Genomic DNA, 20,904 nt, shown 5'->3' with positions numbered 1-20,904 from the left:
TCAGCTGCTCACTCCATTTGCTCAGGGACACGACCTGGGACGCGTCTGCCTATACCGCCGCCATCTTCCTGAATCCTCTCCTCTTTTCTTTAATATAAAAACTCACAGTCCAATGTTCTCACTAAAGTACATAATCTACCTTGCAAGTAAAGACAAAATCTATTTTGATAGCTCCCAATCGCCCCTTCAGTTGCAATGTGAACTAGTTTTGCAAATTGTGCCAATTATATACAAAACACCAGGTAAACTACATTTAAGGGGAAACATAAAAAGTAATTTTTAAAGTCCCTGATGCTGATAATATAATAATGGTCAACAAATATGTATATTTCTGTCATATGCAAAGTTCTCTGATAGATGACACAGTTTAAGAGATAGAAGAAGAATAAGACCCAGTTTCCACCAGAGGCTTAACCCCAGTCCTCGTAGTCTTCTTCACAAAGTCTCTTGAAATGCATGTTTCACTCAGTTCTCACTGCTGAGGTGATAGTGTGGGCTGCTATCCCACCTGCTTAAGCTGCCCATAGTCTCCTGGCCTGCATTCATCTCATTTCAACCTTTCTTGTATACCCAGATTAATCTTCATAAAGTCGTGTATCCCAAATTGTACTTTGGGGAACATTAGCCCTGTTATATGTCCCCTGTTAAAAAGAGGGTTCTGTGCTAATGCAAGTTTAGGAAACAGGGGCCATTCAGATTCCTTCTGAAGATTCACAATGTACATGTTAGCATACTAAGAGTTGGAGAAGTCCTGCAATAAAGAAACATCTTTGCCTTAGCCAGTTTGGCTCAGTAGATAGAGCACTGGCCTGTGGGTTGAAGGGTCCTGGGTTCAATTCTGGGCATGTACCTCAGTTGTGGGCTTGCCCCAATCAGGGCTTGTGCTGGTGGCAACCAGCTGATGTGTCTCTCTCACATCTATGTTTTTCTATCTCTTCCTCCCTCCCATTTTTTTTCCTGAAAATCAGTGGAAATAATATCCTCAGGTGAGGATTAACAACGAGAAAAATGATAAAAATAAAGTTACTGAAAAAATAAAAGAAATATCTTTTACTTTCTTTAACCCAGTATTTCCTAAACTTAACTGACCACAGAACTTCTTTTTCATGTAACATGAATTAATATTATATACAATACTTTTAAAAATGCTGCAATAAAACATCATTTTAATCATGCCACTTTCCCAATTTTAAAATCTCCAGTGGTTCTCCTTTTTCCCATGGGAGGAAGGATACCTTATCAACCTTATTTTAAGGACTCTTGCAACCTGAACCTAACTTAATCAGGCCCAGTTTCATCTCCCACTGCTTCCCTAACTAGACCATTCTGCTTATCATTCTGTGCTACTAGCTATTAAGGGCCAGATAAGGAGATAGGCAAAAAATGGTTGCCGGCAGAGATTTAAGGCTTTAGCTAGTGGTCATTTGTGAATAGGTTATACTTGGAAGGCCCAGTAGCAGGAACCTGGAGATGGAGCAACCCAAGCAAAATAAAGTGGAGATATAGTTCAGAGTGAATATGTGTGGGAATACCAGATGGAAATAGCTTAGAACTTGAGAAGCACCTAGTGCAAATAAAGCCTGATAGACAGAGAAATGAATGTCAGGATAGGGCAGATGCCCCCTACCCCTCCCCCCCCCCAAAAAAAGGAAAGAAGCAATGGTGAAATTCATGAGCACAGGTTTAACAAAATATGTTTTATCTGATGTTTAAGGAGAGGGAAAGGGAAAGAGAGGAAGAGAGTGAGATGGATAGAGGGAGAAAGGAAGAGAGGGAAAGGGAGAGGGAGAGAGGGAAAAGAAGTGAGAGGGAGAGGAAGGGAGAGAAGGAAAGTGGGAGGGAGACAGGGTGGGAGATGAGGGAGGGAGAGGTAAAGGAAGAAAAAGAGGGAGGGAGGGAGAGGGAGAAGCAGAGGGAGAGGAACAGAAAGAGAGACAGAGAGAGGAGTGGGAGAGAGGGATAGAGAGAGAGGGAGAAATTGAGGAGAGGTATAGCAAGAAGGAGAGTGAGAGAGGGAGAAGGAGGGAGAGAAAAAGAGAGATGGAGAGGGAAAGGAGAAGAAGGTCAAGAGGAAGAAGACCAGGGAGAGGGAGGGAGGGAGGGAGGGAGGGAGGGAGGGAGAAAGAGAGAGAGAGAGAGAGAGAGAGAGAGAGAGAGAGAGAGAGCGAAGGGAGTATTAAAAGGCGGAGGGGGAAGGGGAGTTCGATCGGGAGAAGCGACGGGCCTCCGGATTCTCTCCGCCGCTCAAGGCGCGCTGGCGTGAATCGAAGATGGCACCCTGGAGAGGGAGAGCAAGAAATAGAGAGAGGAAGAGGATGAGAGAGAAAGGAAGAGGGAGAAAGAAAAAAAAGGGAGGCAGAAAATATTGAGAATGGGAGAGTAAGGGAGAGGGAGAGGAAGAAAGGCAGTGGGATACAGAGGGGGAGAGGGAAAGGTAGGTGGAAAAGGAGTGAGTGGAAGAGAAAGGGAAAAGGAGCAGGAGAGGGAGGGAAAGAGGGAGAGAGGGAGAGGGGAAAGGAGAATAAGGAAAGACAGGGGAGAGGGAGATAAAATGACAGAGAGTAAGAGGGTGAGAGAGAGAATGAAGGGGAGAGGCAGAGGAAAGGGAAGAGGGAGAAGGAGACTAAGAATAAGGAAAAGTAAGGGAATTAGTGGGAGAGAAAGGGAAAGGGAGTAAGTGGGAGAGAAATGAGGCAGAGGGAAGAGAAAGGGAAATAGTGAGAGACAGAGGGAAATAGGGAGAGTTAGTGGGAGGCAAAAGGGAGTGATAGAGGGAGAGCTAGGGCTCAAGGTAGAGAGGGAGAAAGAGGCAGAGAGAGATAAGAGAGGAAATGAGAGAAAGAAACAGGGGAGAAATAGAGACTTAAAGGGAGAGGGAGAGGGAAAGAGGGAGAGTGAGAGGAAGAGAGGGAGAGAGAGAGGGAGGAGAGGAGATGAGAGAATGTGAGAAAGAGAGATAAGATGATAGAAGGAGGTATAGGGTGAGAGAGGAATTGGAAGGGAGACAGAGGGAATGGGAGGGTGAGAGTGAAAAATAGGAATAAAGAAGGCAAGGGAGGGAGAGAGAGGATGAGAGAGGGAGAGAAAAAGAAACCGAGAGGGACAGGGAGAAAAGCAAGTAGGCATACAGAGAGTGAGAGGAAGATTGCTGGACATAGATGGGGAGATAGGGGGAGGTAAAGAGATAAAGAAAGATGGAGGAAGGAAGAAAAAATAAGAGAGCAGGGGAGATAGTGTGAGAGAAAGAGAGGGACACTAGGAGAAGAACAGGGAGCCAGAGAGGATGAGAGAGAGAAAGTGAAAAAGAGAGAAGAGGGAAAATGAGAAAGAGCAACAGAGAGGATGGGTGAGCAGCTGAGCTAAAGGTGGATGGAGAGAGAAGGAGATATCAGAAGAGAGAGAAAGGGAGGGAAAGAATGGAAGAAAGAGAGGTGAAGAGTGAGTGGTAAAGGGAGCCAGAGAGTGGGAGAGGTAGAGGGGGGAGAGTATGAAAGAGATATGAGAGTAGAGGAGAAATTGAAAGTGATGGAGAGGGAGGAGAGGAGGAGGGGCAGCAAAAAGAAAGTGAGGGAGAGAAGGAATGGGATTTGGACAGAAAAGGTAAGAGAGAGGGAGAGAGAGGGAGAGAGAGGGAAAGAGGGACAGGGTGAGAAAGGACAGATTGGGAAGCAGATGGAGAGATGTGAAGGAATTGGAAGGTGGAGTTGTAGAGAGTGAAAGAGAAAGGAAGAGAAACAAAAAGGGACAAGGAGAAGGAAAGAGGGAAAGAAAGATGGAGAGAGTGAGGTGTAGGGGGAGAGAGTAAATCAAGGAGAGAGGAGGTAGATAGGGGAAAGGGGCAAGGGACAGGGATAGTGATGGATATAGTGAGGGAAAGGGAGAGAAATAAATGTTAGGGAGAGAGAAAACGGGTGAGGCCAGCGGGGATGAAGATTAGGGAGAGGCAGTGTGAGAGAAAGAGGAACAGGGAGATGGGGATGGTTTGGGAAAAGGAGAAAGAGGAAGAAGAAGAGAGTGAGGGAGAGGGACAGGGAGAGAGTAGAAGAGCGCGGGAGACAGACAGTGAGAGAAGGAAATATTTATTAGAGGGAAGAAAAGAAGGGGAGGGGAGGAAGATTGAAAAAAATGAGAGGCAGTGGTAGAAAGAGGTAATAAGAGAGGGAGAGGGAGTGAGTAGAGAGTGAAAGATAAAAGGCAAGGGAGTAGGATAGAAAGAAGGGGGTTAAGGAAGAGAGAGGGAGAGCGAGGAAGGGGGATGGAAAGTGAGGGAGAGAAATGGAAAGACAGTGGAATATGGTGAATGAGAGAATCATGGGGAAGAGAGAGAAAAAAAATGATAGAGGTAGAGGCAGAGATGGCAAGAAGATGGAATGAGAGGGAGAGGACAAAGCAGGAAGAGAGAGTAAAGGAAGGAGACAGAGGGAGAAGGCATTAGAGATGGGGAGTGAGAGTAAGAGAGTAAGAGGAGGAGGAATAAAGAGAAAGAAATGGGGGGGAGAAGGGGAGAGAGGGACAGGGAGATAGAAAGAAGAGAGGGAAGATGGAGAGGGAGAGAGGGATAAAGAGAAGCAGAGAGAGTGAGAGATGGAGACTGAAGGAGAGGGAAAAGGAAAGAGATGGAGAGAAAGGGAAAGCTATGGAAAGTGAGGGAGATAATGTGGATAAATATAAAGAGTGGGAGAAAATGGAAGATGAAATGTCTTGAGTCGATTTCTAGGTTCTGTGTTTTGTTCCATTGGTCTATGTCTATTCTTGTGCCAGTACCAGGCAGTTTTGAGAATAGTGGCTTTGCAATATAGCTTGATATCTGGTATTGTGATCCCTCCAACTTTGTTCTTCTTTCTCAGGATTGCTGTGGCTATTCTGGGTCTTTTTTTTTTTATTCCAGATGAATTTTTGGAGAGTTTGTTGTAGGTCTGTGAAATATGCCGTTGGTATTTTAATGGGGATTCCATTGAATCTATAGATTGGTTTGCGTAGTATGTACATTTTAATGATGTTTATTCTACCAATCCATGAATACAGTATATGCTTTCATTTACTTAGGTCTTCCTCTATTTTTTTTTTCAATGTTCTGTAGTTTTCTGACTACAGGTCTTTTACATCATTAGTTAAGTTTATTCCTATGTATCTTTTTTTAAAAATATATTTTATTGATTTTTTACAGAGGGGAAAGAAGAGGGACAGAGAGTTAGAAACATTGATGAGAGAGAAACATCGATCAGCTGCCTCCTGCACACCCCCCACTGGGGATGTGCCTGCAACCAAGGTACATGCCCTTGACCGGAATCGAACCTGGGACTCTTCAGTCTGCAGGCCGACGCTCTATCCACTGAGCCAAACCGGTTATGGCTATTCCTATGTATCTTGATGTGTGTGTGTGTGTGTGTGTGTGTGTGTGTGTGTGTGCGCGCGCGCGCGCAATGGTAAAGGGGATTGTTTTTTCGTTTCTCTTTCTGTGAGTTCATTATTGGTGTATAAAAAAGCCATAGATTTCTGGGTGTTAATTTTGTATCCTGCTACATTGCCAAATTCATTTCTTAAGTCTAGTAGTTTTTTGATGGAGTCTTTGGGGTTTTCTATGTGCAATATCATGTCATCAGGGAATAATGACAGTTTTACTTCTTTTCCAATTTGGATGCCTTTTATTTCTTCTTCTTGACTGATCGCTATGTCTAGCACTTCCACTACTATGTCGAACAGGAGTGGTAAGAGTGGGCATCCCTGTCTTCTTCCTGTTCTTAGGGGAAATGGTTTTAGTTTTTGCCCATTGAGTATGAAGTTGACTGTAGGTGTATCACATAAAGCTTTTATTATGTTGAGGTATGATCTCTCTATTCTCACTTTGCTGTGAGTTTTTATCAGAAATGGTGTTTGATTTTGTCAAATGGTTTTTCTGCATCAATTGATATGATTATGTAATTTTTGTCTCTCTATTTGTTTATGTGATGTATCACGTTTATTGATTTATGGATATTGTACCAGCCTTGCATCCCCAGGATAAATTCCACTTGGTCATGGTGTATGATCTTTCTAATGTAATGCTGGATCTAATTTTCTAGAATTTTGTTGAGGATTTTAACATCTATGTTCATCAGGGATATTGGCCTGTAATTCTCTTTCTTTGTGGTGTCTTTATCTGGTTTTGTGATTAGGGTAATGCTGGCTTCATAGAAAGACCTTAGAATTGTTCCTTCTTCTTGAATTTTTTGGAATAGTCTGAGGAGGATAGGTTTTAGTTCTTTGAATGTGTGGTAAAACTTCCCTGTGAAGCCTTTTGGCCCAGGGCTTTCGTTTGCTGAAAGTTTTTTGATTGCTGCTTCAATTTCCTCCATAGTTATCATCCTATTCAGGTTTTTATTCTTTCTGATTGAATTTTGGAAGGTTGTATTTTTCTAGGAATATGTCCATTTCTTCTAGGCTGACCAGTTTGTTGGAATAGAGTTGTTCATAGTATTTTTTTACAGTCCTTAGTATTTCTGTGGGGTCTGTTGGTATTTTGTCTGTTTCATTTCTGATTTGGGTCCTCTCTCTTTGCTTCTTGGTGAGCCTGGCTAGAGGTTCATCAGTCTTATTCTTTCAAAGAACCAGCTCTTGCTTTTATTGATCTTTTGTATTTTTTTTCTTTTCTTTTTTCTTTTTTTTTTTGTTGTCTCTATGTCATTTATTTCCACTCTGACCTTTATTATTCATTCCTTCTGCTCACTCTGGACTTTTCTTGTTTCTGTCTTTCTAAATATTTAAATTGCAGAGTTAGATAATTTATTACCAGTTTTTCTTTCTTTCTTTTTGAGGTAGGCCTATAGTGCTATGAACTTCACTCTCAGGACTGCTTTCACTGTGTCCCATAGATTTATCCAGTGATGTCAATGGGGTATGGAAGTCCCTTACTATGATTGTATTGCTGTTGATCCCTTCCTTGATATCTTCTCGAAGTTTTTTTTTAATGTATTTGGATGCTCCTGCATTGGGTGCGTATATGTTTACCAGAGTTATATCTTCTTGTTGTATCTATCCCTTAGGATTATGAAGTGGACTTCCTTATCTCTATGGCCTTCACTTTGAGGTCTATTTTGTCAGCTATAAGTATTGCTACCCCAGCTTTTTTTTTTTTCATTTCCATTTGCCTGAAAAATATTTTTTCATTTCTTCACTTTCAGTCTGAGTGAGTCCCTTGTTCTGAGGGAGGTCTCTTGTAGACAGCATATATATGGGTCATGTTTTCTTATCCATTCAGCCACTCTGTTTTTTGATTAGAGCATTTAGTCCATTTATGTTTAAGGTTATTATTGATAGGTACTTGTTTGTAGCCATTTTTATTCTTTCTGCAAGTTTTCCTTCTTCCCTTTCTATTTCTTCTTTTTATAATTGTCCCTTTAGCATTTCTTGCATTGCTGGCTTGGTAGTAATAAACTCCCTTAGCATTTTTTTTTTTTACTGCAAAGATCCTGTTTTCCCCTTCAATTTTGAATGATGGCTTTGCTGGATATTGTATTCTTGGATTAAGTCCCTTGCTTTGCATCACTTTGTATACTTCATTCCATTCCCTTCTGGCCTATGTGTTTCTGTTAAGAATTCTTTTGATAAGCTAATGGGAGATCCCTTGTAGGTAACTCTCTGTCTCTCTCTTACAACCTTTAAGATTCTCTCTTTGTCGTTAACGTTTGCCATTGTAATTACAACATGTCTTGGTGTGGGTGTTTTGGGGTTCATTTTGTTTGGGACTTGCTGTGCTTGTGTGACTTTTTTCTTCCCCAAATCAGGGAAGTTTTTTTTTTTTTTCATTATTTCTTCAAATATGTTTTCTAATCCTTGCTCTTCTTCTTTTCCTTCTGACACCCCTATTATATGCATGTCACTTCATTAGATGTTGTCTGAAAGCTTCCTTAGGCTCTCCTCTTGCTTTCTATTTTTTTTTCTCCTGTTGCTGTTTAGATTGGGTTTGTTTTTCTGCTCCGTCTTCTAATTTGCTAATTTGGTCCTTGGCTTCTTCTAGTCTACTATTTAAACCTTCCATTGTGTTTTTTATTGTAGCTATATCATTCTTCATTTCCTCTTTATTATTACATAAGTTGTTGATTTTGTCATCCATTTGATTTATGAACTATATGACCCTTACTGTGAATTCTTTTTCTGACATATTGCATGTCTCTATTTCATTTAATTCATTTGCTGGTGATTTCTCCTTTACTTTCCTTTGGGGTGGTTACTTCATCTCCCCATTTTTGCTCTCACTCAAGGGTCCAGGCACCGAGTCACGCAGGGCCTGTCGCTGAAGCGGCAGGCTTGGCAGGAGGATTGCACACTCTGAGACTCACTGGAGGGCCCAGGCGCCAGGTAGTGCCGAGCCTGTTGTTGAAGTGGTGAGTTTGGCAGGTCCATAAATAAATTTTAAAATTTCATTAGATGGAGGACATTGCTAAAAGATCAACAGTGAGGATTAAATGATATCCAGAGGTAATAACTGAAGGGCCTAAGTCCCTGTAGAGGCAGGAGTAAATGGAATCTAGAATAGAAAGTCACCAAGAATGTTGACAAGAATTTAGATAGAGAGGACCACTAAGCCTGGAGGCAAATACTGCCCCAAGCCAAATTTCTACTACCACCTCCAGGTTTTGAGTGGGGTGCAGATCTTAGATACTCTCGGAACATGCCTCCTGTTCCTTTGTTTGTAACCTGGCTCAGGGGATCTAGCCCTTCTCTCTTCTAGCCTCGGAATCCTCTTGTTTCCTTCTACTCTTGGACCCCTCCACCACTGTTAGATAATTCAGTTCTCTAGTACTTATCTCTACGATAGCTGTGAAGCCTAAATGATATAATAATACATATAACATGCCTTACACACAGAAAGCATTCTGTAATAATTACATATTTTTGTTATTATGGAATTAAGGCCCCAAACAAGAGAGAGTTTAGAGTTGAAGGCCAGGAAACAGACTACCAGGATTTAGAAATCTGCCAGGTAGGAAGCTAGGTAGGCTTGAACCTAATCTCTTTGGGCATTCTTCCAAGAAGCATTTTAGTGGCCCACCTGGCATCCTGAAATCTAGGCCACCTTCCATCACAATCCCTTCGCCGTTTTCTAGACAACTAGTTATTTTTCAATTAACAATGGATTAATTGCTTGGAAATATTTACTTGACAGAGCCAAGATTTAAACTTGCTCCAAGGGAAGTATCTTAGGTCAGAAGTCTGCATTGGGTAGTTGGTTGCAAAATGGGAATTAGATGGAGAGGGGATCCATCTCTATTAATCTCCACTTTGGTATAGTGATAGACTTGTGAAAGAGGTAAGAATTTGTTTGGTGTCATCAGGAAGTCAATTATTTTAATCTCTCTTCAATAATTAGCTGGGACTAAAGAGGAGAATAATTGGAGATGGATTTGCTCAGACTATCTTATGCCTTGTGGAGCAAATATTCTTGGCTATTAATGAGATCTTAGATAAAAGACACAAAGGGAGGCAACCAGCTAGAGGTGATACCTGTCTAAAAGCAATATGATGGGTTAGAAAGATGGACTCAAAGTATTTTGCATCTTCTCCCAGCCTTTTCAGTAATCTTTTCCTGAGGCCTCTATATAGCAGTCCCAACCCTGGGGCTACCCCACTATAGAGAGAAAGTTTCATATGTAATGATTAAGAATATTGCTGAAACCGGTTTGGCTCAGTGGATAGAGCGTCGGCCTGCGGACTGAGGGGTCCCAGGTTCGATTCCGGTCAAGGGCATGTACCTGGGTTGCGGGCATATCCCCAGTGGGAGATGTGCAGGAGGCAGCTGATCGATGTTTCTCTCTCATCGATGTTTCTAACTCTCTAACTCTCTCCCTTCCTCTCTGTAAAAAATCAATAAAATATATTAAAAAAAAAAAAGAATATGGATTTGGGCCCTGGCCAGTGTTTCTTAGTGGTTAGAGCTTTGTCCCTGTCAGAGCACAGCCAATCAGTGTGTCTCTCTCACATTGATGTATCTCTCTCCCCCCCCCATCCTCCTCCTCCTCCCTCCCTCCCTCCCTCCCTCCCCTCTCCCTCCTTCCTTCCCTTCCACTCTCTAAAAATCAATAGAAAAATATCCTTGGGTGAGTATTAACAAAAAACAAACAAAAAAGAATATGGATTTGGAGTCAGATCTGAGCTAGTATCTCAGCATGGCCACTAACCACCTGAGTGACCATGAGTAAGTTACTTAATTTCTGTTTCCTCAGCTGCAAAATGGCAATAATAATAATACCACATGATTGTTTAGAAATTATTTGAAATTAATGCAATAAATCCCTTAGCATAATGCCTGACAAATGAAAAAGTACTTGTCAGTGAATACTTTTTTCCTTTCATGCTTTCCCACACCAGGAATCTTTTGTGATGGAAAAATCCAAGCTGCTCTGATGTTTTACACATACTTCTTCCAATAAGGCTGCTACCAGTGAAGGCTTGATGAACCCTTTGGCCCTGCTTACGGCTGTGGCCTGGCAGCCCCTCTGTCTTTGACAAGTCCTTCTCTACCCTTTCCAATATGGTGTAATGGTTTTAAGTGTGGGTTCTGGAGTTAGACAGATCTGGGCTGAAATCCAAGCTCAATTACTTCCTGGCTGTGTAACTTTGGGCAAATCATTAACCCTTTTATACCTCAATTTCCTCATCTGTAAAATAGCATAAGAATATTAAGTTACCTCAAGGGGTTATTGGAAGGATTCAATGAGCTCATGCATGTGAAGCACTCAGAACAATGTCTGGAATGTGATAAGTGCTCAAAAAGTGGTAGCTATGTTATTATATAATTATTCTCTCCATCCTGGCTCCCATTCACTCAGGGACCTGAGGGGTGTCAAAAGTTCATCGGACAAAATCATATAAGTGGAGACTCAGTGGTTTAAGAGTCCCTTCCTCTACCACCATGAGACCAAAGGCACCATTAACTCATGACAGGTTATAGATTCTAAGTGGTGACAATTTATTTTTTAAATATTGCCGGGGTCCAACCCCAGCAGGTCCAGGGGTCCCCAAAGGTGTGGATGGAGTCGGCGAAGAAGGAATGACACAGAGACAGCGTTCAGTTGATCAGCAGCCTAGCCAGGATCTCTAGCCAGGATCTCCAGCCAAGTTCTGGTCTGGATCTCCAGCGAAGTTCTGCTTAGGATCTCCAGCCAGGTTCTGTCCAGGTTCTCCAGCCAGGTTCAGTCACCAGGTTCTAGTCAGGTTCTCTTGCCATGTTCTATAATCAGGTTCAGTCCAGGATCTTTTGCCATGTTCTCTCGCTAGGTTCTGCCTCTAGGTTCTGTTGCCAGTTTCTGTCCAGGATCTTTTGCCATGTTCTCTCCAGCAAAGTTCTTCTGTCTCTAGGTTCTGTGTAAGTTCTGTCTTCTAAGTTCTGTGTTCTAAGTTCTGTGTTCTTTCTGTCTTGTTACATCTGTATTTATACCAGTTGATTCAATCCTTTCAATCTCAATTACAAAGGTTAGGGCGTTTCTTATCTCCATTCCAGGGAGTAAAGATTATGTAGCTTAAGCATGATTGTTCCTAGTTAAAGTGATCAATTACCCGCCTGGCACTTAGTTAAGAGGTTTTATTCCCTCCCTAACTTCAGGGAAAAATCCCTACCTGGGGAAACAACCTTTCTCGGAGAGGTGACCTTGGTTAAAAAACATAGTGCCAAGAAGGTGAGCAAACATTTTTTAAGAACAGTATGCCATATATGCCAGGTCCCTTGAAACAGCAAGGATGGACCGGCTCCCGGCAAATTCCCCCTTTTTTATTTTTTTAAAAGCAGGCATTAAAAAGAAAAACCCCAAATGCTCTCTTGTATCCATTTTAAGAGTAGGATTGGCACTTTCCGCTATTACCTGAGTCCTGATCTATCACCCCAGGGAGAGCTTGCCAATCCTGCACTTTCCCGGGGTGGAAAGGCTGCAGTGGGGTTAAGGATAAGGCTCCTTGGGCCTACCTCCTCCCATGCCTTTACATTTACCTTTCCGGCACCTTTCCTTCCTCAGAAAAGCATGGACGTATTTCTTGTATAAAATGTTCCATCTGGCTGGGAGTAACCTTAACTCCTCTGCTAGCAAGCATATGTGTTAAAAGATCAATACGGAGTCTTTTTTCTTTAGACTCAGTATGGCACATCTTCTCAATCTAAGTTCTGTACTATCCACCTTCTTACCCTACTTATCCTCTATAGGGGGGTCTGCAGTACCCTGGTGGAGTCCTATCCGTCCCGAGTGTGGGGTTCTCAATGGGGGGGGGGGGGCTTACCCAGGGTAATCCTGTTCCAGGGGTTCCCAAAGGTGTGGACGGAGTCGGCGAAGACTATCCACCCTCTTCCTACGGTGGAGTCCTATCCGTCCTGAGTGCAGGGCGCTTACCTAGGGGTCCCTGTTCGGGCGCCAGATGCCGGGGTCCAGCCCCAGCAGGTCCAGGGGTTCCCCATAGGTGAGGACGGAGTCGGCGAAGAAGGAAGGACACGGAGACAGTGTTCAGTTGATCAGCAGCCTAGCCAGGATCTCTAGCCAGGATCTCCAGCCAAGTTCTGGTCTGGATCTCCAGCGAAGTTCTGGTTCGGATCTCCAGCCAGGTTCTGTGTCCATGTTCTCTTGCTAGGTTCTCCAGGTTCTCCAGCCAGGTTCTGTAGCCATGTTCCCTCGCTAGGTTCTCCAGCCAGGTTCTGTCCAGGTTCTCCAGCCAGGTTCAGTCACCAGGTTCTAGTCAGGTTCTCTTGCCCATTTCTGTAGTCAGGTTCAGTCCAGGATCTTTTGCCATGTTCTCTCCAGCGAAGTTCTTCTGTCTCTAGTTCTGTGTAGGTTCTGTCTTCTAAGTTCTGTCTTGTTACATCTGTATTTATACCAGTTGATTCAATCCTATCAATCTCTATTACAAAGGTTAGGGCGTTTCTTATCTCCATTCCAGGGAGTAAAGATTATGTAGCTTAAGCATGATTGTTCCTAGTTAAAGTGATTAATTACCCGCCTGGCACTTAGTTAAGAGGTTTTATTCCCTCCCTAACTTCAGGGAAAAATCCCTACCTGGGGAAACAACCTTTCTCGGAGAGGTGACCTTGGTTAAAAAACATAGTGCCAAGAAGGTGAGCAAACATTTTAAGAACAGTATGCCATATATGCCAGGTCCCTTGAAACAGCAAGCATGGACCAGCTCCCGGCAAAATATTTTTTTAAAATTGATTTTTAGAAAGGAAGGGAGAGGGAGAGAGATAGAAATATCAATGATGATAGGGAATCATTGATCATCTGCCTCCTGCACACCCCACACTGGGGATTGAGCCCACAACCCGGACATGTGCCCTGACAAGGAATCTGATGGTAGCCTCCTGATTCATGGGTTGGTGCTCAACCACTTAGCCACACTGGCTTGGCTAAGCTGTTCCATTTTAAAATATGCCCCCCCCTTTTTGTTAATCCTCACCCAAGGATATTTTTCCATTGATTTTTAGAGAGAATGGAAGGGAAGGGGAGAGACAGAGAGAGAAACATCAATGTGAGAGAGACACATCAATTGGTTGCCTCCTGCACGCACTCCAACTGGGACTGGGGATCAAGCCTGCAACCGTGGTAGTGTGTTCTTGACTGGAATCAAACCCAGGACCCTTCCGTCCACGGGCCAATGGTCTATCCACTGAGCCAAACTGGCTAGGGCTGGCCTCCAAATGTTTGACACTCATATTGAGAGGTGATGTCTAGTCCCCTCTTTTTGAATCTGGGTTCTGTGAAGGCTTGACAAATAGAATATGGCAGAAATGGCACTATGACAGTTTCTGGGGCTATGACTCAAGAAACTGGCAGCTTCCATTTCCTGTCTCTGGGGGTGTTTACTCTTAAAACTTAGCCATATGCTGTGAGGAAGGCCCATCAGCCCATGAAGAGGCCCCTATGGAGAGGAAGTGAGGCTCCTGGCCCTCAGTCCTTGCTGAGCTCTCAGTTGACAGCTAGCACCAACTTGCCAGTCAATGTGAGTGAGCCATCTTAGACGTAGATCTTTTAGCTTCCAGTTAAGCCATCCCAGCTGACACCAATGATGCAAAGGTCAGACTACCTTGCCCATTGGTATGAGCAGGATCAATGTTGTTTTAAGCCACTATGTTTGGGGTGATTTGTTACATGGCAATAGATTATCAGAACACAGATTATGGGCAGCTGGCCAATAGGTGGAGGAAATCTTTTGGGGCAGGCTGTTCCGTGTATTGACAAGTACATCATACAAGTGGTAACTGGTCCTATCCATATATAGGGCTGGCCTTTGGCTGAACTATGGAATGAACTTATTATGAGATATGGTTATTAAGTCTAATGATTTAGTCTTAAATAAATCACAAAGGCCTCCTTCCTCCTTCTGCTTGGGTTCTCAAACAGACCATGGCCCTGAGAGCATGTGGCTTGATCATTTTCCAAAGATGCCTCATTCCTAAGATGAACAATACTGCAGTTGAGTTTTTACTGCTGCAGGCATCAGATGGAATTCATCACTGGAGTCCTCCTAAAGGCCATGCCAAACCAGGAGAAAATGAATTGGAAACAGCCCTGCAGAAGACTCAGGAGGAAGCAGGCCTAAAAGCAAGCCAGCTGACCATGATTGAGGGGTTCAGAAGGGAGCTCAATTATATGGTCAGGGAGAAGCCTAAAACAGTCATATACTGGTTGGCAGAGGTGAAGGACTATGACATGGAGATCCACCTCTCCCACGAGCACCAAGCTTACTGCTGGCTGGGGCTGGATGAGGCCTGCCAATTGGTACAATTCAAGGGGATGAAGGCAGTGCTCCAAGGACACTAGTTTTTCTGCTCCACAGTGGCCTGAGCTGACTGAAACAGAGTCATTCACTTCAGTAGGATTCTTGAGGGCTGTCTGAGATGAATCCACCTTCAGCTCCGGGGACAGTTGTGCTGGTCTTTGGCTCATCATTGCAAAGAGCAGATAGGTTAGTAAGAGGAGAGCAAACAAAAATCTTAGCTGGGCAGAAAGGAAGGCAAAGGAGAGTTAAAAAAAACTACATCCTTGTACTTAATAAACCCAAAGCAGCTTATCTGTCTTTAAAAAACAAACAAACAAGCAAACAAAAATAAACCACAAACACAAAATGTTTTTGATAAAAATTGTTGAACAGCATTATACTAAATATTGATTCCGTCCCTGCTAAATCTATTGCTCCCCCATACCCCATATATCAGAAATGATCATGTTTCATCCAGTTACTCAAGGAAAACATGTAGGGGTCACCTATGAATCTTCCCTTTCTCTGACTCCTCACATCCAGTTCATTAGAAAGTTCTGCTGGCTCTATCTTCAAAATATTCTAAATCTGTTCTCTTCTCCATCCCTACTGTCACTCCTCTAGTTCAAACTATCCTTTTGTCTTATTTGGACTAATTTGAAGTAGACATAAACTTACGTGCCTTCTCAGATTATTTTCCAAACTGCTTCCCATTTCCATATTATGCTACTGCCATTCCATTTTTGGCATCCTGCGTGAGCTTTCAGAGCTACAAGGTAGTCTGAGTTGAAACTCTGAACCTGCATGACCTCAATGTTTCCTAAACTATGACCACGACAACCAAGTTATCACTCCATTTCCACACTTAGATAAAATGCCATACCATGGGCATGGGATCTGGCTTTGTGAGAAGTTGCCAAGGGACCAAATGATGCAACCTGGAGGTAAAGAGTAGTCAGTATCTTGGGGTATGAAATTTAGTGGAAATGAGGAGGCATGAGGGAGCCAGGCAGATAAATTTCTTCCTTTCTTAACAACTCTGAAATGTTGTGTTTTCCTTTCAGCCATTCTGAGCAAACCTGGCAAATGGCCTTCAGTTTAATTCAGCCAAAGGCCAGTGGAGTAATGCATTCATGCATTACATTGTTTTATATCTTTCCTTGCCTCACTTAACCTTTTTTCATTATCCTTGTTGCCTTAGGTTTGCACAACTCCCAAATGGTTAGTATGTGAATTTTTAACTCAAGCTCTGTTTTAGGAGACCCTGGCTAAGACATTTGATATTAGAAGTGGTTCTAGAAAATAGACTGTCAGGATGGGGTTCTAGAGTTAGATTGTTCACTTGTCTATAAGCATTAAGGACCCTGTTGGTGGTACTAAGTGTGTGGAAATAACCCCTGACATGAAATGGCATTGCAATTACTTGAGCTTTCATCTGTGGTATGTGGTATTGTATTGGTGTGATATGGAGCTGCAGGGCAAGATACGGGGAGGTCAAATGGCTGTGGCACTCAATCAATATACAATGTTATTTATAAGGATCTTGAAATAGAATGGTTGCTTTTGGCTGCAGTGGAAATTCTGGCTCTATGGAAGATTTGAAAGAGATCCTTATCTCCTGTAGTTGCAGGATAGACTGTACTAAAAATCAGGCTCAGGATCTGATAATAAGGGTGTCACAGATGAAAAAAAAGACTAAATGTACAAACTTTTCAGGCCCATTTTTTAAAAAATCAGATAGGGGAGGAGTGGAATGAGATGAGGAATGAGTCTTTGGGTGGATGAATCCAAGTATTGTAAATCCTCTAGTTTCCTTGAATTTTTCTTGCTGGCAGAAGCTAGAATTTTTCTTGCCAGAGGAGAATAGCTTCCATTTTCATGGAAAGCATGTCATGATTTCACCTGAAGCAGCTGCCTTACAAAAAGACATTTTTTCTCAAGATGCACTCCATCATTTTCATTACCTCCAGGTCAATAACCAGAATCACATCTCAGCACAGCTTGGATAGAGAAGTATACACCTTGCTTCAAAAATTTTTTATACTTATTAATAGGGAGACTTGAAAGCAGTTTACAATATCAAAAACACCATTTATGTGCAAGAGGTAAGATATACACCAAAATCTATATTGCATGATTCCATTTAAATGACTTCCAGGAACAGACGATACAAATCTACGGAGAAAGAAATAAGAAAGTAGTTGCCTCTGGGTGTACATCAAGGGATTAACTGGACAGGACAGGAGGGAAATCCTGGGGTGATGAAAACGCTGCATATGTTGTTTTGAATGGTGGTTACATGGGTATGTATATATAACTGTCAAAAGTAAGATCTCTGTTTTTTGTATGTAAATTATATGTCAAAAGTTAACAAGGAGTTCACCTTTATTTGGCAAGGACATGCTCACTGTCTTACCTCAGGTATTTTAACTCTCATACTTTCCATAATAATATAATATATAGGAAGCTTAAACATCTTTACACTCCACAGAATATCATACTGGCCCACCTTATTGATGAATATATTTACATTGTGAATTTCTACAGGTTTGGGAGTTGGGTACAAAACATCCTTTCTAAGGTAGAGGACAAAATACTGTACTTTGCACTTTCTACCACTAAGAAAGTAGTCCAGCATTCTTAGATCTTTTAGGATTTTGGATACAATACATGGGAGTATTGCTCTGACCAGTTTCAAGTGAGGACCAGGGCAAGAGAGGGCAGCAGGGCTAGACCACAAGCTGATCTGCCTCCTGGACCATGTGATGATATTTCAGATCCAATAGTGCTAGAATAAGTCTCTGGCAAACCCCTAGGAAAGTCACAGTGAGGATAGATATCTGAGGTTCTGGAGAAAGGCCATGCCCTTGGAGGCAGAGAACTATTCTGGTGTGCTAGTAGAGTCTGAGTACCTGATCATAGGGCATGGTACCTAAGGCTGAATGACAATATTGTCCCAAACTTAGTGGATTAAAGCACCACACATTTCTTATCTGTTTCCATGGGTCAGGAATCTGGTCCTGGCTTAGCTGAGTCCTCTGTTCAGGGTCTCACAAGAATGCTGTCAAGGTATTGGCTAGGGTACTTTATTTTCTGGAGCTCAGAGTCTGCTTTCAAGATCACATGGTTATTGGCAGAATCCAGTTCCTTTCAGTTGTAGGACTGAGGTCCCTGTTTCCTTGCTGGTTGTTGACCAGGGACCTCTCTTAGTCTCAGAGACTGACTGTAGTTCCTTGCCATGTGGCACTCTCACAGGTCCTCTTACATTGTTGCAGTTTAGTTCTTTTATTTTAAAAATATTTTTATTGATTTTTAGAGAGAGTGGAAAGGAGAGGAGGAGAGAGAGAAACATCAATGTGAGAGCGGAACATTGATTGGTTGCCTCCTGCATGCCCCCTACTGGGGATAGAGACTGCAACCCAGGCATGTGCCCTGACTGGGAATGGAACCAGCAACCTTTTGGTGCATGGGACAGTGCCCAACCAACTGAGCCACACTAGCTAGGGATTTTATTTTTATTTTTTTGATATACACATACATTGTAGAATAATTACCAAGATCAAGATAACACATACATCATCTGACATACTTAATATAGTCAACTCTTTTTTTGTGAGAACACTTAAGATCTACTCTCAGCAACTTTTATGTACATAATACCATATTATTAACTAGCATCACTATGTAGTTTAGTTCTTAAAGGCCATCAGGAGAAGCTCTCACTGAAGTCTGCCAAGATGGAGTCTTAGATAATGTAATGTAATCACCACAGTGATTATCCCATCACTTTTTGCCATATTGTGTTGGCTAGAAGCAAGTCACAGCTTCCACCTAAACTCAGGGGAGGGAATTATATAAGCATATGACTCAGTGGGGATCATCTTAGGATGTTTCCACTATAAGTACCAAGTGTCTATGAATATGAGCTCCTTACAATAAATTGGGTGTTATTTGACATACCAAGTTATAAGGGTGGGCATGAACATCAATGATGTATTGTGTGATGGAAGCGGTATACTTAGGATTTGGCTCAAGCAGGTCCAGTCAGCATGAACAGTGTAGGTCAGATGGTCCAAACAGGTGTCAGCTGATTCTGCCATACCAGTGCCCCTCTTTCAATCCATACCTATGTTGCCTTATGTTGGGGTGGGGATCTGATGCTATCAATTGTCAGGCAGAAAGCTTTCTGTCCTGATTCACAGATGAGTCAGTGCAATATGTTGGCACTATGTGGAAATGGATTGCTCTCCCATTATAGTCCCATCAGCAGTAGCTCTGAAGGACAGTGGGGAAGGAAGTACTCCCAGTTGGTAGGCTTCCCTTCACTGAAGATGATTTAGCATCTGCCACAGCTGAGTGTCCAACTTGACAGCAGTCCTCCATACAGCACCATTCTTCCGTGAGACCCTCCAGCTATTCAGTGTCAGGTCAATTACTTGAATTTCTTCTATCCTGAAGGCAGCCGTAATTTCTTCCTCAGCAGAATGGTTATGTACTCAGAATCGATTTGCCTTCTCTCTCACTGGCACCACTGTCTGAGGGCTTACAAAATGCCTGATCGAACAACAGAATAGGTGGTTGAAGGCTCAGCTCAGATTCCAGGAGGATTAAACCTTGTAGGGTTGGGTGCTATATATCATATGTGGTATATGCCTTGATCCAATGACTGGTATACAGTACTGCATCTCTTATAGTTGGAATATACAGATACAGGAATCTGAGTCAGGAAACTTGGAAAAATCCTGTAAACACTACAGGGGTGGGAATCTCCTTCCCACTTTGCTGGGATAATAGCAGTGATAGCAGTGGAAGCATTGTTTGTGTTAATGGCAGCCATGGCTGCTGTCAAATGAAGAATGTCATTGTCAGAGCAGCTGGTAAAACTTAATGACAGATGAGGGGAGTAGAAAATTCAAGTAAATAGAATTTTGGGGTTTGGGGTGCAGTGAGGTTCTGGAATCACAGAGACACCTAACTTTAAATCTTGGCTTTACAACTTATCTGCATGACGTTAGACATTAGCTTTATATTCTGAACATCACTTCCCATACAGAGATGATAAAAGTACCCACCCCTGAGAGTTAATGTGAGAATTAATTAATATTTTCAGTAATATTTGTAAAAGAACAGTGCCTGGCAAAGATTAAACGTTCAATAAAATCATGTGTGCAATGAACATACTTCTTTCTCATTTTAGGACAAATGTGGTATGACTATAAAAGCAATGAGGTAGAACTGTCACAGAAGCTTATTTGAAGGAGCTTCTTTGACGGTGCCCTCATCAATGCTTATCCCAAAGATATATTTACCTTGACATTAATGGAGCTTGAGCTCCAGGGTCTTGTATTTGCACTAGCCTCATCCAAAGCTCTGGGAATGGCTCTAGTAATGTGCTCTATTCTAAAGTTTGTTTTAATACAATTGCTTTAAAATTCCTGTAAAATAATCAGCTGATTTTTTCTTTTTAATTTCTGCATTTTGTTTCTGGTGTTCAATAAGAAAGAAACTTTCAGTCAACTAATTGTAATACTTTTCTTCAAATGATATATTGCCTTTATTTCCACATTTTGAGTAGCACTGCTCTGGCCTCATGCACAATTGTCATTTGGGGACTTCTCTTTGCATCTCTTCTATCACCTTTTCCTGCATTTCATATGTTCTGCTCAAGAAGTTTCCTAAGAAAAGATGCATTGGAAGTAAATTCTTTGATAATTTGAATATCTGAAAATGTCTTTATTCTTCTCTAGAACCTTGTATTGTTTGACTGGCTATCTATTTCTAGGTTGGAAAAAAAACACATTGCAGTGTTGCTGTTGAGTAATTGAATGTGATTCTGATTCACAATGAGTATTCTTTTTTTTTGTTAATTCCCACCCAAGAATATTTTTTCCCATTGATTTTTAGAAAAAGTAGAAGAGAGGGGGTGGGGGAAAGAGGGTGAGATGGAAAGAGGGTTGGGGAGAGAGAGAGAGAGAGAGAGAGAGAGAGAGAGAGAGAGAGAGAGGTGAGAGGCATATCCATTGGTTTCCTCTAGCATGTGCCTGGACCAGGGCTGGGGATCAAGCAACTGATGTAGGTGCCCTTGACCGGAATCAAACCTGAGACCCTTCAGTCTGCAGGCTGATGCTCTATGCACTGAGGCAAACCGGCTAGAGCCCAGTGAGTATTCTTGTTCCCTGTATGTGTCCCCTT

General features: G+C 42.3%; 1 protein-coding gene across 1 annotated transcript; it reads left to right on the top strand.

The window, feature by feature from the left end:
- The first annotated feature begins 14,357 nt into the window (after positions 1 to 14,357).
- LOC118653338 (bis(5'-nucleosyl)-tetraphosphatase [asymmetrical]-like) lies at positions 14,358 to 14,774 on the top strand. The gene has a single exon (XM_036304067.1). The coding sequence runs from the start codon at positions 14,358 to 14,360 to the stop codon at positions 14,772 to 14,774; it is 417 nt and encodes a 138-aa protein (XP_036159960.1).
- Positions 14,775 to 20,904: the final 6,130 nt, after the last annotated feature.

Source organism: Myotis myotis, unplaced genomic scaffold (genome assembly GCF_014108235.1).
Source record: "Myotis myotis isolate mMyoMyo1 unplaced genomic scaffold, mMyoMyo1.p scaffold_m19_p_4, whole genome shotgun sequence".
In the NCBI taxonomy this organism is placed as follows: domain Eukaryota; kingdom Metazoa; phylum Chordata; class Mammalia; order Chiroptera; family Vespertilionidae; genus Myotis; species Myotis myotis.
The sequence above is the reverse complement of the archived record's forward strand: the minus strand, read 5'-3'. Positions and strand labels throughout refer to the sequence as shown.